At 47.9% G+C, this 17,776-nt stretch overlaps 1 protein-coding gene across 2 annotated transcripts in view; it reads left to right on the top strand.

Annotated features, from left to right (window-relative positions):
* Nucleotides 1–17,776, top strand: part of gnao1a (guanine nucleotide binding protein (G protein), alpha activating activity polypeptide O, a) — a gene marked incomplete at its 3' end in the record, with an annotated part of 167,293 nt that overhangs the window by 148,652 nt on the left and 865 nt on the right. The window contains exons 7-8 of one of the 2 annotated variants that reach the window (XM_083655103.1): nt 27–180; nt 3,810–6,846. In XM_083655103.1, the coding sequence (XP_083511229.1) occupies nt 27–180; nt 3,810–3,997 (342 nt within the window). Of the gene's footprint in view, nt 1–26; nt 181–3,809; nt 6,847–14,539; nt 14,694–17,776 lie in introns of those variants that run through there. The other variant, XM_083655104.1, reaches the window with a different exon arrangement.

Raw genomic sequence — 17,776 nt, 5'->3', positions numbered from 1 at the left:
AACGGCTGTTTCTGTCCCCTCTACAGAACCGTATGCATGAGTCTCTGAAGCTGTTTGATTCCATCTGTAACAACAAGTGGTTTAAAGACACTTCTATCATCCTCTTCCTCAACAAGAAGGACCTGTTCCAGAACAAGATCACCAAGTCACCACTGGCCAGCTGCTTCCCCGAGTACAACGGTATCATATCTATGCATCCATATCTATTATGTCAACACACTGAGGCACATCTACTGCACACTGCTAGCCAGTAGAATAGAATAGAATTGAATAGAATAGAATAGACCAAATCCAACTAGGAAGGGGTCTCGTGCTACTTTTGCATGCTAAAATAAAGCTGATAATGTAACCTTTCAAAGTACAACACAAACTGTCTATTTTGCTGCAACTCGACAGTGCTGCTTAATCCAGGACCTTACTTCCTGGAACTCTTGAGAGTAAAAAACGGGTCCATTGGAGTGAATGGAGATGTGGCGACTCTTCTATCTACACGGCTCTGAGTGAAAGTATTGTTATTAATGAGATATGAAAGCATCAAACATGCATTTTAGACTGAAGCACTTTCTCTTGATCTCAGTTGTCGCTCACCCCCGTTTGCTCCACACCATTAAATTGTACCTCTGTGACACAGGTGTCGTCCATGGTAAACACACATGGTAATTTGGTTCATAGAATAGACATAGATGTATAGAATATAGAATAGAATCTGCTGAAACGATCCAAAGAAGATCAACAGAAGAATGAGTAGAGAGGAGGAGGAATGGGCAGAATGGACGAGTAGAGGATTAGAGAGAGAGAGAGAGGGAGCAGACGCCCTCCGACTCCCAAACAGAACAAGGATGAGAGACGAGAGTGAAAGAGTGAGGCGAGAGTGAAAGAGTGAATGAAAGCAGGAGTGCTAAAGAGTGCACATGAGAGGAGCTTGAGAGTGTGAGCGGGACAAGAGAGAAGGAGGGGAGAAACAGAGGATGAGAGACAGAGAAAGTGAGAGAGCGAGAGGGAAAGCTAGACAAGGAAGGAGTGTGGGAACGCAAAATGGACAGAGGAGACACAAGTGTGGGAAAGAGAGAATTAGGATTCTGAACCTGTTTCCTCTCCTCTCTCCCCCCCCAGCCCCCTCATCCTGTCACCTGGCCTGACTCCATCTCCTCTCTCCCCTCCAGCCCCCTCATCCTGTCACCTGGCCTAACTCCATCTCCCCTCCCCCCCCAGCCCCCTCATCCTGTCACCTGGCCTGACTCCATCTCCTCTCTCCCCCCCCAGCCCCTTCATCCTGTCACCTGGCCTGACTCCATCTCCTCTCTCTCCCCCCCAGCCCCCTCATCCTGTCACCTGGCCTGACTCCATCTCCTCTCCTCTCTCCCCCCCAGCCCCCTCATCCTGTCACCTGGCCTGACTCCATCTCCTCTCCTCTCTCCCCCCCAGCCCCCTCATCCTGTCACCTGGCCTGACTCCATCTCTCCTCTCTCCCCCCCAGCCCCCTCATCCTGTCACCTGGCCTGACTCCATCTCTCCTCCCTCCAGCCCCCTCATCCTGTCACCTGGCCTGACTCCATCTCTCCTCTCTCCCCCCCCCCCCAGCCCCCTCATCCTGTCACCTGGCCTGACTCCATCTCTCCTCTCTCCCCCCCAGCCCCCTCATCCTGTCACCTGGCCTGACTCCATCTCCTCTCTCCCCCCCCAGCCCCCTCATCCTGTCACCTGGCCTGACTCCATCTCCTCTCTCTCCCCCCCAGCCCCCTCATCCTGTCACCTGGCCTGACTCCATCTCCTCTCCCCCCCCCAGCCCCCTCATCCTGTCACCTGGCCTGACTCCATCTCTCCTCTCTCCCCCCCAGCCCCCTCATCCTGTCACCTGGCCTGACTCCATCTCCTCTCTCCCCCCCCAGCCCCCTCATCCTGTCACCTGGCCTGACTCCATCTCTCCTCCCTCCAGCCCCCTCATCCTGTCACCTGGCCTGACTCCATGCCTATTCTTATCAGCTTCCAGCCGGAGCAGACTGACAAACCACGGTGTCACAGCTGGCTGAGAGCCAGAGGGCTGTTAGCAAGAATTACTTATTTCGCAATCCTCAGAGCTCGCCGAGAGCTGTGATGCCAAAAGCGTTTAATAGATGACATATTTCAAATTCACAGACAACTGTGACTTTCAGACTTAATAATGGACTTTATCCTGAAGGGCAAACAGTATTTTTGGCACTCCTGCCAAATTAATCAATATATCATAAGTCACATATCTGCTACAGTTTAAACTGCTGCTGTCTAAAGACTATGATACATGGGGCAATTTGCACAAAGTGGCGCAACTTTGCCAACAAAAATAGCGTTTTCCAATCCGCTGTGTTGCGGGAGGACGGACATCAACCTTCACCCTTTACTGCCTCAGAAAGTGACCCGTGTATCATCTCCGTTACAGCTTGGCTAGCAGCAGACGCCACACCTCAGCAGACGTGCTGAGCCACAAAGTCCAAGGCCATGTTTTCAGACAGTTCAGAGTGCTGAGGCCAGCTTTCCCAGTCGTAGTATAGCCTCTGTCCATGTGTTCATATCACCTGACGAGTCAGTTTCAGTCATAGTATAGTCTCTGTCCACGTGTTCATATCACCTGACGAGTCAGTTTCAGTCTTAGTATAGTCTCTGTCCATGTGTTCATGTCACCTGATGAGTCAGTTTCAGTCATAGCATAGTCTCTGTCCACGTGTTCATATCACCTGACGAGTCAGTTTCAGTCTTAGTATAGTCTCTGTCCATGTGTTCATATCACCTGACGAGTCAGTTTCAGTCTTAGTATAGTCTCTGTCCATGTGTTCATATCACCTGACGAGTCAGTTTCAGTCTTAGTATAGTCTCTGTCCATGTGTTCATATCACCTGACGAGTCAGTTTCAGTCTTAGTATAGTCTCTGTCCATGTGTTCATATCACCTGACGAGTCAGTTTCAGTCGTAGTATAGTCTCTGTCCATGTGTTCATATCACCTGACGAGTCAGTTTCAGTCGTAGTATAGTCTCTGTCCATGTGTTCATATCACCTGACGAGTCAGTTTCAGTCTTAGTATAGCCTCTGTCCACGTGTTCATATCACCTGACGAGTCAGTTTCAGTCTTAGTATAGCCTCTGTCCATGTGTTCATATCACCTGACGAGTCAGTTTCAGTCTTAGTATAGCCTCTGTCCATGTGTTCATATCACCTGACGAGTCAGTTTCAGTCGTAGTATAGTCTCTGTCCACGTGTTCATATCACCTGACGAGTCAGTTTCAGTCATAGTATAGTCTCTGTCCACGTGTTCATATCACCTGACGAGTCAGTTTCAGTCTTAGTATAGTCTCTGTCCATGTGTTCATATCACCTGACGAGTCAGTTTTAGTCTTAGTATAGTCTCTGTCCATGTGTTCATATCACCTGACGAGTCAGTTTCAGTCATAGCATAGTCTCTGTCCATGTGTTCATGTCACCTGACGAGTCAGTTTCAATGATCAATGCAGTGTTGCATGTGTGCCCTGATCTAATGTTTCTTCTGTTACTCCAAGTGTTTCTCAAACAGGGCTAAATGTAGGACAAGCCACAAATATAAAGGTCACAATGACGGAGGAGGGCATTTAAGCCTTCACCTAACTAACTGCCCTGCTCTCTCTCTCTCTCCCTCTCTCTCTCTCTCACTCTCTCACTCTCTCTCTCACTCTCACTCTCTCCCTCTCTCTCTCTCTCACTCTCTCACTCTCTCTCTTTCTCTCTCACTCTCTCTCCCTCTCTCTCTCTCTCCCTCTCTCTCTCACTCTCTCTCTCTCTCTCTCTCTCTCTCTCTCTCTAGGTCCAGACAGTTATTTGGAGGGTATAGCCTACATTAAGGCTCAGTATGAGATGAAGAACAAGTCCCTCCATACAGAGATCTACTCCCATGACACCTGCGCTACAGACACCGACAACATCCAGTTTGTCTTTGATGCCATCACCGATGTCATCATATCCAAAAACCTCCAAGGCTGTGGCCTATACTGATGATACTGTTTTGTGTTGGCCAGTGGGCTGAGGGCCTGTACTGATGATGTCATCACACGGTAGCCAGAAACCGAGGGCGTGTGGGCTGTGTTGATGATGTCATCGTACCGCAATTCGACGACTTTACTGGCCAGTCTCCATTGGTTGATCAGATTGATCGGTTGGTTGGTTGATTGATTGATTGATTGATTGAGAGTTCTTTGAATCCATCTATCTCTTTAATTCCAACATCCTTCCCTCCATTGATCTATTAATCCCACTTTTTTTTTTATATACAGTATATATTTTATTTTACATTTTTTAATAGAGCAGTACACAAACCAGACAAAACACACAGGCTCAGGCACAGGAAGAGAAAAGAAAGAAAAAACATACAAACATCATCAACATTCAATATTACAACATGGTGCTACATTACCAGTCATTATGTGCTTAAAAGAAATGTAAGTGGGATCCTGCACGAGCGGTCCACGAGAAACCAGCCAGGCGAGTCACTTATCACCCCCTAACCTCATCGAGGTACAGTAGGCTAGAAACACAGTGAGTTGGTTCTCAGGAACCTGAGCCTCTCCGTCCGTATAACAGAGATCATGTCCATCAACCACAATTGAAAAGGAGGTGAAGAGGGGGACTTCCATTCCTTCAGAATGACTTTTTATTAATCCCATTTTGACCCCCTGCTTTGCTCTTCTACTTTTCCATCCACCATATCTTTTTTTTTAAATGCTAAAAATCTAACTTGTGGTACACAGTCCTTTATCATTTCAGATCACACAAACATTCAGTTCAACATTCTTTAAGTATACCTGAACTTCAATTATGCTTCTCGTGTCCCGTAGAATCTCCATTATCTCCAATTCTGTCTTTACTCAATTCCTACAGTAGACTTAGTAGACAGTAGACTTAGTAGAATTAGTAGAGTAGACTTAGTAGGGATACAAGGTTTCTGCATAGCAATTTCTACATACATTTGTACCCCACTCATAGAACCGGAATGTAGACAAATTAAGTGGCAGTTGTCTTACTGGGCGTTCATACCAAACATTGCAAATGCGCAAGCAGGCCCCAGGCGGCACGAATGACGCGAAATTCGCCTCATTTGGTCAAGTTGAAATTTGTTCAACTTTGGTGCTTAATCCGTGTGTTCAAACTTGAGCGAGTAATGTGAATTCTGCTCTCCGTGAGGTCCACCATCCATCCTCCACTGGGAGGCACTAATCCACCCCCAAGCGTTCTTCTTCACGTCTCAGTTGTCTCTCCTGTGCCTTAGATCAGCAGTAGGCTCATGAAGGGCTGCTGTGAAACTGCATACAAATGTGTCATTCAACTCATCCTCATCAGGTTCACTCTCAGTTTACATGTAGTCGCTTCACCAAGTGAATATTCTTAAGACACATTGAACATTGTTACGTCTAACTCTAACCCATCAGGAAGTAATTGAGAATGAATGCAAAATCATACGTAAAGGAAATCCAGTTTCAATTTACATTTGGAGTTAATACAAGTATTTCCCTTAATTAGTAGCATAAGTAATTCCCTGAAGGTGATAATGATATAGCCTGGTGGTCCTGCAGATCAGAATGATGAAGAAGTACGCTCTAAGATAGCAGCGTTGGCTAAGCCCTTTACTGCAGCACGCCTGGCTGAGCACCATGCTTCAGTGGGACTTATCGGGGCCATTACTGTCACCCTGTCCATTCATCTCCTCCCACCCTCCACTGGCCACAGACACTCACGTCTTTATCAGCAGAAGCTTCAAGTCCGCTGCAGTACAGCAGCCACGCTCCACTGGCTCAACCACCACACTTCATCCCAACGATGAAACTCATGTTTTACACACTGTTCAGTTACTCTAATGCACACTGCTTTTCCCTCACGTTAGAAGGATTAGGTGCAGAACCAAGGCCATTTTGGGTGCCCACCTAAGCCAAGATTTATGTCAAATCAAAATGTTGGTCCCCAGTGGACTACTTTAGCAAATTGTGTCTTTAAGCTTATTGGCTGTTGTTTATTTATTATCTCCTCTTGCTTTTCACATAGTAATAATAATAGTGCAACATTTTTTTGTTTTTTACGTAAAATGTTCTACGCATAATCACCCCCACTCAGCCACACAGCACCTGCACCCTCCGTCACCCCCACCCAGCCACACAGCACCTGCCCCCTCCGTCACCCCCACCCAGCCACACAGCACCTGCCCCCTCCGTCACCCCCACCCAGCGACACAGCACCTGCCCCCTCCAGCAATCCAAGGAAAACCCTCTTTTGCATCCCTGCCTCTTGAAGTATCCTACTTTGGTCAACCAGTTCAGATTTAAAAGGAGCAATACACCCACATACTATACACCCACATACTATTACACCCACATACAGTACTGTGGATGATTTGTGTTTGGGCACAGTGTGATGAGTATTTAGGCTGGCAGTGTGTCATCCTATACGTGAATGCTATGCAGTGGACATGGTGCTTTTAGCGCGTTTAGCGGTGGTTGTTCATTCTTACTTTTAGCATCTAGTCAGCAGTGGTACATTGACCTTCAGTGTGTGGATCCAGACACACAGAGACTGTAGTGCTGCTGTACAGTATGCTGTCTGTCTCCACCAAACAATAAGCCAAGAGAACGGCAGAAATGGGCAGTATTGATTTGATGTGACCCCGGGGCCTCAGCATTGTGTGAGGCTGCCAAGTGGAACCTCCCCACTCACTCACTTATAGTCCACCAAGTCGCCTTAATAAGCCAAAAGTGCTCTTTGAAAGAGTGTGGGGTGTGTTGTGTATATTAGAGTGTGGGGTGTGTTGTGTATATTAGAGTGTGGGGTGTGTTGTGTATATTAGAGTGTAGGGCAGGCGCGGACTGCATAATCGGGCACATCGGGCAAATGCCCGGGTGGCCTGGCCTGGCCTGCAAAAAAAAACATTTTTTTTTTTTTTTTTTTTTGCAGGCCAGGCCAGGCCACTCACTGAACAGCAGGCCAGGCGCCGCCTACTAGTTTACTAGTGGTTTTATTACTTTATTCAGGGTTAAAGTGGGTGCATCTCATTGTAAAATTGGACTTGGCCCAAATTGGGCTTCAAACGGCCCAAATTGGGCTTCAAACGGCCCAAATCTGGCTTCAAACAACCCAAATTGGGCTTCAAACGGCCCAAATTTGGGCTTCAAACGGCCCAAATTGGGCTTCAAATGGCCCAAATTTTTCGCCGGCACGCAAGTCGGCCCTTATCGGCCTGGCCTGCTTGGTATCTAATGCCCGGCCTGAATTATGATCCCAGTCCGCCCCTGGTGTAGGGTGTGTTGTGTATATTAGAGTGTGGGCTGTGTTGTGTATATTTTGGTCCTTTGGGACGATCTAGTGTCAATATGGTCAATATTTTCAGCCTTGTCTCTTTTGTGCCAAGTAAGCTGGGTTGTTAGATGTCTCAGTGCCAGGATGGGTGTCTGATGCAAAGCCGGGTTGCAGTGGAAGAAGGTGATGTGATCTGTACAGTCCAACAGCTTCTCTAGTATTATTATTATTATTTGAACGTTGCCATGTTTGTGAGCAGAAATCCCCGGCTTTCCGCTTGACATTATTAGGCAAATGTAAAGCCTCGATTGTGAAGGCAAAGAGATGCAGCAGGTCAATGACATCATGAACTCTTCCCACCAGCAATACTTCCTGTGTTAAATAGGAATTGAGGTGTGTCTCTGTTTGGGACCTCCTGGAATTGACAAATGACGAAGGCTGAGCAGCCTGCAACAGCCTTACTTACGGGTGTGTCAGTGCTCAGTCCCCGGAGCGCCCCCTGGCTGCCAGAGTGTGAGCTTATACTTAGTGATTTATGAGCAGCTCTTCTCTTCACACTCAAACCTCCCTCCGCTCCAAGCTGCAGGATCTTCCGATAGCAGGTAGATGATGTCATCCGCCCCAGGCTCCTCCCACATCTGTGACGACGCTTCACTTCCTACTTAGAGAGCGAGAGCTGCCTAAAGGGCTCATTATACTCGAGCAAGGCTCCGTGAGGTGGAGCTCCGCGAGTCACCGTGCGGACCTCGCGCTGGGGCAAATGCTTTTATACTCGGAAGTGATCAGCCAAGTGATCAACAAACATTGTACAATGGTAATAGTGAGAACAGCCCGTGAAAAGTCGCAATGAAACACTATTACGGTATGTGCGCTACTATGTGCGCTTTCACTCTCAAACGACCGCACATCAGCACATGAATGAATCACCAAACTTGTTTTTACTGAATAGACGTTTCAGTTCTCAGCCCTGATAGCCTACTACTCTGTGCTGCTTTTAATCTCTCTCAATCATGCTCTCAACACAGCACATTTACTTGTTGAAATGACTAAAAACGAACAGTTTCAAATCAAAGTTTAGCCTACCACATGGGTCAAGAAATGTGGTGAAAAACACAGCTCAGTGTTCAGGGCTCAGTGGCTCGAAAGCGGCCGTGTTTGGAGAGAAGCCGTGCGGAGGTCGTGCTGTGAGAAAAATCTTCAGGTACACGGTGGGCGGCCTACGGAGGTCGCGCCCAACACACTGACGTCATTTGACGCTTGCGGCCCTCCCTCCTCCCCCGCGCCCTTCACGGCACAGCGAGTATAAAGCAAGCTTAAGGCTGTTGATCAGCTTGCTGTGTGTGTGTGTGTGTGTGTGTGTGTGTGTGTGTGCGCTTCCATCTGTCTACCTGTGTGTATTTGCTTGTGTGTATTACAGTACATACAGTAAGTAGTTGTATAGGTACATGTGTGTCTCTTCATATGCTTTGCGAGCACAGGAAAGGTCATGTGTGTGTGTGTGTGTGTGTGTGAGAGAGAGAGAACAGCAGCCCAGGGGTGTTGTGGTAGAATTGGTGTCTGTGGATTAATTACCCGGAAGGCACCTGTCTACCCTTTGCACACACACACACACACACACACACACACACACACACACACACACACACACTGAAGACACAAACACCCCATGGGACTGCAAAATGTCACAACCCCCCACTTTCCGCTGCCAAATAATGCCACCCAATCCAATGAAGAAGCTTTGTAAGCTTTCTTTCTTTTGCCAAACAGTGTTCCTGTCTCTGCTAACTCTGAAGGTGTTTTGAGAAACACTGTTCCCTTCTAGAAATTATCATAAAACCACAAAAACAGAAATACGTTTAAAATAATACATCTGTACGCGAGGTGAAAAGTTATTTTCTCCCACATTGACTTCCTGCCTCACCGTACTTCTGTGAGCAGTTCCTCAGCAGTTCCACAGGGATCTGCTCCTCTGTCTCTACCTTTGTTCTGGAATTTGCATAGAAGCCAAGAGTATATTTCACATTTACATGCAGGAAACAATCAGGACTTGTGAGCTCGTAGGCAGCAGAACTCAATGCTGGTTTGTTTGGGATTGTTTAAAACGCAGAGGAACTGAACTGCACGACTCCGGAGCTTTCGATGTGACAGCAGCACACATTCTGGATGCTGGACAATATATCGTCTATATCCTGTAACATCATCTCTGGTGTGTCTAAATATTCACTCGTGCTCAAAGCAAAAGAGAAACTCAGTATAAAGCCCACAGTATCAGCTGTTGTGGACTTTGAGCACCAGCCTACTGGGCCAGCTTGTACCTTTTCCAATGGAATCCATTCAGGCACAGTCCTCATTTCTAAAACTCTCGTAACGGACAAGCCCGTCTTTTATTGTCACACGAACACCACAATACAATGCATGCATTCTATATACTGTATCTAAATATATCTGAACCGTCAAACTGAAAGTAAAACTATTTTTATCAGCATTTTACGAAATGTCTATGGGGAAATAAATGGCAGATGGAAATCTCTGGTACAGTGCTGAAGCAGGAATTGACGTTCACTTTGGCTCTCTATATAAGCATTGAACAATCCCTCCGCCCCTCCCATCAAGTCAAACTGCATTTCACTTCCTAGTCTAGGCACTCCGCATACTACATAGATCAGTCTGTGCCACTTTGCAGCCTCCACTGCTGTTTTGAGGGGGAAACAATTGAATGACTGACAGGTCGTAGCACCAATGAGAGTGGTTCATTTTTAAAAGTCAACAGAGTCAGGTTGAGTGGGTGCATCTGATCGCGAAAGTCGTTAATGATTGGCGGGTTCAGGATTCTGAACCCGCCAATCACTGGCCAGGATTCTGATGTCAGTTTGGAGCGAGGAGTGTCCCAGACCCAGAGAGAGATCTGCAGCATGCAGTAACATACAGTAGTGTATCAGCGTTAAGAACTCTCACGGGTCTGGTGTTGAGAGACTATTCTCTTCCTAACTCATATCTCATTGGTTTAGACTTTTGAAGCCACCCCCACCTCTCCAAACTGGTGCAGCCTTCTCTATTGTTTCATTCATTTCATATCAGTCGCTGTCTTGTGTCAACACCAACATACCCACACCTGCCTGTGTGTGTGTGGGTGTGGGTGTGTGTGTGTGTGTGTGTGTGTGTGTGTGTGTGTGTGTGCGTGTGTGTGTGCGTGTGCGTGCTTGTATGTGTGCGTGCGTGTGTGTTATACTTGACTGAGCACTGTAAGTCAAATGTATCTGCTGTTTCTCCCTCACTGCTCTGATTATTTATTGAAAGGTGTATTTATACATGAGAGAAATAACAATAAAGCTCCACATGCGTAACTGTTGTGTGACTGTTTCCTGTGTACAGTTGCTGTTTATTTGAATAAAAACTGCTGAAACGTGTGTCTGTCCTCTCTCTCTCGTTCTGTTTAGCCGAGATTATTTATTGACAACATAAGCTGGAAGTTCCCATAAAGATCCACATGTAAAACTAAACGAGCACTGGCACAATCTTCTACTAAACTTCCCATTGGAAGAGAGAGAGAGAAGAGACACTGCTCTCTCTCTCTTTCCGCTCGCTCAACCTCTCTCGCTCCCTTGTGGGAGCATTGGTGAGCTACTTATGAGTTTGACACTGCTTACAGTCCCAAGCCCAGGGGACGCACACACTGGCAAACAAACAGACACAAACACACACACACACACTACACTAAGTGACAAATTAGCAGACACACACACACACACAAAAGACATTGTGCTCCCATTCAATCACACTCATTAACTGCCTGTCATGTAGGTTCATAAATTATGAAACACAAAACAGGCACACAGGCACGTACACAAGTACCAAATCTGTCCCTGATTGGTTGCTGTGATTCAGATCTCCTCTACTGCTCTGTCCTGTCCAATCCAGGAGCAAGAAGATGCCTGAGATGATGAAGATTTTTTCACTTTCTGTCTCAAGTAGCGATGGGACTACAGCACACTGTAAAGTCAGACAGGACTGCAGCACACTGTAAAGTCAGACATCAGGACTGCAGCACACTGTAAAGACAGACATCAGGACTGCAGCACACTGTAAAGTCAGACATCAGGACTGCAGCACACTGTAAAGACAGACACCAGGACTGCAGCACACTGTAAAGTCAGACATCAGGACTGCAGCACACTGTAAAGTCAGACATCAGGACTGCAGCACACTGTAAAGTCAGACATCAGGACTGCAGCACACTGTAAAGTCAGACAGGACTGCAGCACACTGTAAAGTCAGACATCAGGACTGCAGCACACTGTAAAGTCAGACAGGACTGCAGCACACTGTAAAGTCAGACATCAGGACTGCAGCACACTAAAGTCAGACATCAGGACTGCAGCACACTGTAAAGTCAGACATCAGGACTGCAGCACACTGTAAAGACAGACACCAGGACTGCAGCACACTGTAAAGTCAGACATCAGGACTGCAGCACACTGTAAAGTCAGACATCAGGACTGCAGCACACTGTAAAGTCAGACAGGACTGCAGCACACTGTAAAGTCAGACATCAGGACTGCAGCACACTGTAAAGTCAGACAGGACTGCAGCACACTGTAAAGTCAGACATCAGGACTGCAGCACACTGTAAAGTCAGACATCAGGACTGCAGCACACTGTAAAGTCAGACATCAGGACTGCAGCACACTGTAAAGTCAGACAGGACTGCAGCACACTGTAAAGTCAGACATCAGGACTGCAGCACACTGTAAAGACAGACATCAGGGGCCGGTTGCACCAACTGGTCTTAACTATGCCTGGTCGTAACTCCTACGTCGGTCTTAGTTAAGACCATGGACTTACGCCTGTTGCACCAACACGGCTTACTCTGGTCTTAACTACGCTGGTCATAGCAATGCGCGTTCATGTGAATTGTCGGGGAATGCCCTCTGATTGGCCCACATGTGCCTCGCGCCGTCACCCACTACTGTATGTGCGTCACTACACCCTCCCTCCTCCCACCCCCCTCCTCCTGTGGAAGCCCCGGGGGAAAATGGCGGCGGCGATTAGTGTCAGGGAGTCTGAATGAAATTGAATGTAACGTTCCCAATTCTATGTATTAAATTCTAAAATAATTAACGCCAACATTTGGGAAGGCTAAGCCACACAAGTAGTTAGTTATAATCTAACGTCGTGCTTTCAAAGACGGCGAACTGGCGATGTTACGACGATGACGGTCAAAAAGGTCTCCGCGGAGATCTCTGTTACAGGCAGGCTCTACGCCTCCTCCTGACGAGGCGTAGGAGTTACGCCTGGTCTTAGTGAAAATAAGGCTTAAGTCGTCTTGGTGCAACCGGCGTAGCTGTAGGTCGTAAAGTTACGACCAACTTAGCTTAAGACCAGTGTAAGACCAGTTGGTGCAACCGGCCCCAGGACTGCAGCACACTGTAAAGTCAGACAGGACTGCAGCACACTGTAAAGTCAGACATCAGGACTGCAGCACACTGTAAAGTCAGACATCAGGACTGCAGCACACTGTAAAGTCAGACAGGACTGCAGCACACTGTAAAGTCAGACAGGACTGCAGCACACTGTAAAGTCAGACAGGACTGCAGCACACTGTAAAGTCAGACATCAGGGGCCGGTTGCACCAACTGGTCTTACACTGGTCTTAAGCTAAGTTGGTCGTAACTTTACGACCTACAGCTACGCCGGTTGCACCAAGACGACTTAAGCCTTATTTTCACTAAGACCAGGCGTAACTCCTACGCCTCGTCAGGAGGAGGCGTAGAGCCTGCCTGTAACAGAGATCTCCGCGGAGACCTTTTTGACCGTCATCGTCGTAACATCGCCAGTTCGCCGTCTTTGAAAGCACGACGTTAGATTATAACTACTTGTGTGGCTTAGCCTTCCCAAATGTTGGCGTTAATTCTTTTAGAATTTAATACATAGAATTGGGAACGTTACATTCAATTTCATTCAGACTCCCTGATACTAATCGCCGCCGCCATTTTCCCCCGGGGCTTCCACAGGAGGAGGGGGGTGGGAGGAGGGAGGGTGTAGTGACGCACATACAGTAGTGGGTGACGGCGCGAGGCACATGTGGGCCAATCAGAGGGCATTCCCCGACAATTCACATGAACGCGCATTGCTATGACCAGCGTAGTTAAGACCAGAGTAAGCCGTGTTGGTGCAACAGGCGTAAGTCCATGGTCTTAACTAAGACCGACGTAGGAGTTACGACCAGGCATAGTTAAGACCAGTTGGTGCAACCGGCCCCAGGACTGCAGCACACTGTAAAGACAGACACCAGGACTGCAGCACACTGTAAAGTCAGACAGGACTGCAGCACACTGTAAAGTCAGACATCAGGACTGCAGCACACTGTAAAGTCAGACATCAGGACTGCAGCACACTGTAAAGTCAGACATCAGGACTGCAGCACACTGTAAAGTCAGACATCAGGACTGCAGCACACTGTAAAGTCAGACATCAGGACTGCAGCACACTGTAAAGTCAGACATCAGGACTGCAGCACACTGTAAAGTCAGACATCAGGACTGCAGCACACTGTAAAGTCAGACATCAGGACTGCAGCACACTGTAAAGTCAGACATCAGGACTGCAGCACACTGTAAAGTCAGACATCAGGACTGCAGCACACTGTAAAGTCAGACATCAGGACTGCAGCACACTGTAAAGTCAGACAGGACTGCAGCACACTGTAAAGTCAGACATCAGGACTGCAGCACACTGTAAAGTCAGACAGGACTGCAGCACACTGTAAAGTCAGACATCAGGACTGCAGCACACTGTAAAGTCAGACAGGACTGCAGCACACTGTAAAGTCAGACATCAGGACTGCAGCACACTGTAAAGTCAGACATCAGGACTGCAGCACACTGTAAAGTCAGACAGGACTGCAGCACACTGTAAAGTAGGGCAGTGGTTCAATCCCTGGGACCGGCAGGATAAATCTGGGAGGTGAAAAGGCAGCGCCTGCCCCGCCCTCATTACCACCACTGAGGTGCCTTTGAGCAAGGCCCTTAACACAAAGTGCTCCAGTGGAGCTGCTCAGTGGCCAGCAGGTCACACTGTGCTTTCTCATATAGGTTTTTTTTGTGTTTTTTTGCTGAAACTTCCTGGCACTTGTTTTGGGTCTGACACCTTCTGGTCTCTGTCACACACTCACTTCAAAGCTTCTGGCTCTGCTGCTAACGTGACTTTCTCTCCCTTCCTCCTTTTCTCCTTCTGTCATCACCTCCCTCCCTTTGGCAGAATCGCATGCACGAGTCTCTGATGCTGTTCGACTCCATCTGCAACAACAAGTTCTTCATCGACACCTCCATCATCCTCTTCCTCAACAAGAAGGACCTGTTCGATCAGAAGATCAAGAAGTCCGCGCTCAGCATCTGCTTCCCCGAGTACACAGGTGAGGAGAAGTCCGCGCTCAGCATCTGCTTCGCCGAGTACACAGGTGAAGAGAGGAAAATTCGCGAAATAGGCTAAAGGTATTCTCTCTGTGGGGTGTCTGGCTAGTGTAGAGGTAAAAGCGCTCGAACTACCGTCACAGAGACCCGGGTTCAATTCCCAGCAGCGGTACTTCCGGCTTGGTCAGAACTTCCAACAGGCACAATTGGCCGTGTCTGAGGGTGGGAAGCCGGTGGCGTATGAAAATGGAATCGGGAGCGTTCCGGTGGCTCACCTGGTAGAGCGCATACCACAAAGGCTTAGTCCTTCATGCGGCCGACCCGGGTTCAAGTCCAAACCATGGTCCTTTGCCGCAGGTCATCCCCTCTCTCTCCCTACCTTTCCTGTCTGCTTACTGTCCTATCTAATAAATTCAGATCATAATTCAGATCATCAGATCTGTTCTATACTCGTATACCTGTGGTGTAAGTATGTCATTTCATGCACATGTGCATGAAATTCATCTAAAGAAAAAATAAGGCCTGCATAGAAACCTAGAAAAATCTAAAAGATCTTGCACACAATATATGAAACATAACATTTCTATTAAAATTCATGTAAAATGACAGAAATATATTAAGTCAAACAAAATGTCTTAACCTGAGCCTCAACTCGCCGTGTAAAAACATCCACAAGTGATCTGGTGTTTGCAGACATTATAGTTTGTTCTGAATCGCACTTCCAAATATCCCGTTTGCTGTCTCGCTGCTGCCTGCTGGTATAAAAAGCTGTGAGGCATCCGGCACTCTAAATCACAGAGGCAGCTGTTTAGAGTGGCAAGGCTGCACGGATCATCAGCTTTCAACAGCAGAGAAGGAGAAGAGAAGCTGATGAACACGAGGACGAAAGAAAAGGAGGAGAGGAGAGAGAGAGAGACGGAGAGAGGGAAGCAGACAGAGGGAGGTGGAGAGAGGGAAGCAGACAGAGGGAGGTGGAGAGAGGGAAGCAGACAGAGGGAGGTGGAGAGAGGGAAGCAGACAGAGGGAGGTGGAGAGAGGGAAGCAGACAGAGGGGGGCAATTACAGGAAGCTAGAGAGATTTGGGTCATGCAGAGGTGAGAGAGTCAGGTGTAGGCTAGTCTAAGCCCTTGTTCACACAGGACGCCGAACGTAAGCAGAACTGAAGCTTGAAGCAGGCACAAGCTGAACGTACGCCTTACTGTTCTCTTTTCCTCTCAGCGCCTACTCTCCCATTGACTTCATGCCTCAGGGCTTCACGGCTTCAGCGTCAAGCTTGGAAAATCGGCGTCAATCCTGAGTGATCGCTTCAGCGTGACTTCAGCATGGCTTCAGCGTGACTTCGGCAAGGCGTCAGCATGGCAGCGCGTGCGGGTGATGTGAACGGCTTCGCCTGTTAACAAGGACGCCGAAATGAAACTTGTGGGTTCAGCGTAGGTACAGCTTCGGTTGAGCGTTGCTTTGGCGTACTGTGTGAACGGGGGCTAAGACCATTAGCCTGGTACCTGTGCATCCGGTGAAAGTGGATATGGAACCAGTCTACTCCAACCAGTCTGTATGGAACCAGTCTACTCCAACCAGTCTGTATGGAACCAGTCTACTCCAACCAGTCTGTATGGAACCAGTCTACTCCAACCAGTCTGTATGGAACCAGTCTACTCCAACCAGTCTGTATGGAACCAGTCTACTCCAGCCAGCCTGTATGGAACCAGTCTACTCCAGCCAGTCTGTATGGAACCAGTCTACTCCAACCAGTCTGTATGGAACCAGTCTACTCCAACCAGTCTGTATGGAACCAGTCTACTCCAACCAGTCTGTATGGAACCAGTCTACTCCAGCCAGTCTGTATGGAACCAGTCTACTCCAACCAGTCTGTATGGAACCAGTCTACTCCAACCAGTCTGTATGGAACCAGTCTACTCCAACCAGTCTGTATGGAACCAGTCTACTCCAACCAGTCTGTATGGAACCAGTCTACTCCAGCCAGTCTGTATGGAACCAGTCTACTCCAACCAGTCTGTATGGAACCAGTCTACTCCAACCAGTCTGTATGGAACCAGTCTACTCCAGCCAGTCTGTATGGAACCAGTCTACTCCAACCAGTCTGTATGGAACCAGTCTACTCCAGCCAGTCTGTATGGAACCAGTCTACTCCAGCCAGTCTGTATGGAACCAGTCTACTCCAACCAGTCTGTATGGAACCAGTCTACTCCAACCAGTCTGTATGGAACCAGTCTACTCCAACCAGTCTGTATGGAACCAGTCTACTCCAGCCAGTCTGTATGGAACCAGTCTACTCCAACCAGTCTGTATGGAACCAGTCTACTTCAACCAGTCTGTATGGAACCAGTCTACTCCAGCCAGTCTGTATGGAACCAGTCTACTCCAACCAGTCTGTATGGAACCAGTCTACTCCAACCAGTCTGTATGGAACCAGTCTACTCCAACCAGTCTGTATGGAACCAGTCTACTCCAACCAGTCTGTATGGAACCAGTCTACTCCAACCAGTCTGTATGGAACCAGTCTACTCCAACCAGTCTGTATGGAACCAGTCTACTCCAACCAGTCTGTATGGAACCAGTCTACTCCAGCCAGTCTGTATGGAACCAGTCTACTCCAGCCAGTCTGTATGGAACCAGTCTACTCCAAAAAAACACTTTTGCTCTGAAAACCCTCCCATAAGCCGATGGGTAAACAAATACCATGCAAGTTTTTAGCTATGTAGGTATTAAAAAAGAAATGCACTAAAAGCATTTGTAGCTCAAAACAAGCGATATAACACTGCAGCATACAGTATACGGGAAACGGCACCAGAAGACACACACACAAACTGTGGAGAGCAGCAGAGGTGACGTGAGGTTAGGTGTAGAGAGAGAGAGAGAGGGAGGAGAGGAGAGAAGAGACAGTCACGCTTGGTCAGCCATGAAGAGAGGAGAGGGCTGTGCCCTGCCTTTTACACACACACGCACACTCTCACACACACGCACGCGCGCGCACACACACACACACTCATGTGAACCTGCTATCCCATTCTGTCTCTCCTGCTTTATTTATTTGCCTTGATAATCACAGTAAGTCTGTCTGACA

The sequence above is a fragment of the Poromitra crassiceps genome, assembly GCF_964638095.1.
Source record: "Poromitra crassiceps genome assembly, chromosome: 18".
Classification (NCBI taxonomy): domain Eukaryota; kingdom Metazoa; phylum Chordata; class Actinopteri; order Beryciformes; family Melamphaidae; genus Poromitra; species Poromitra crassiceps.
This window is presented reverse-complemented; position numbering and strand designations above follow the sequence as displayed.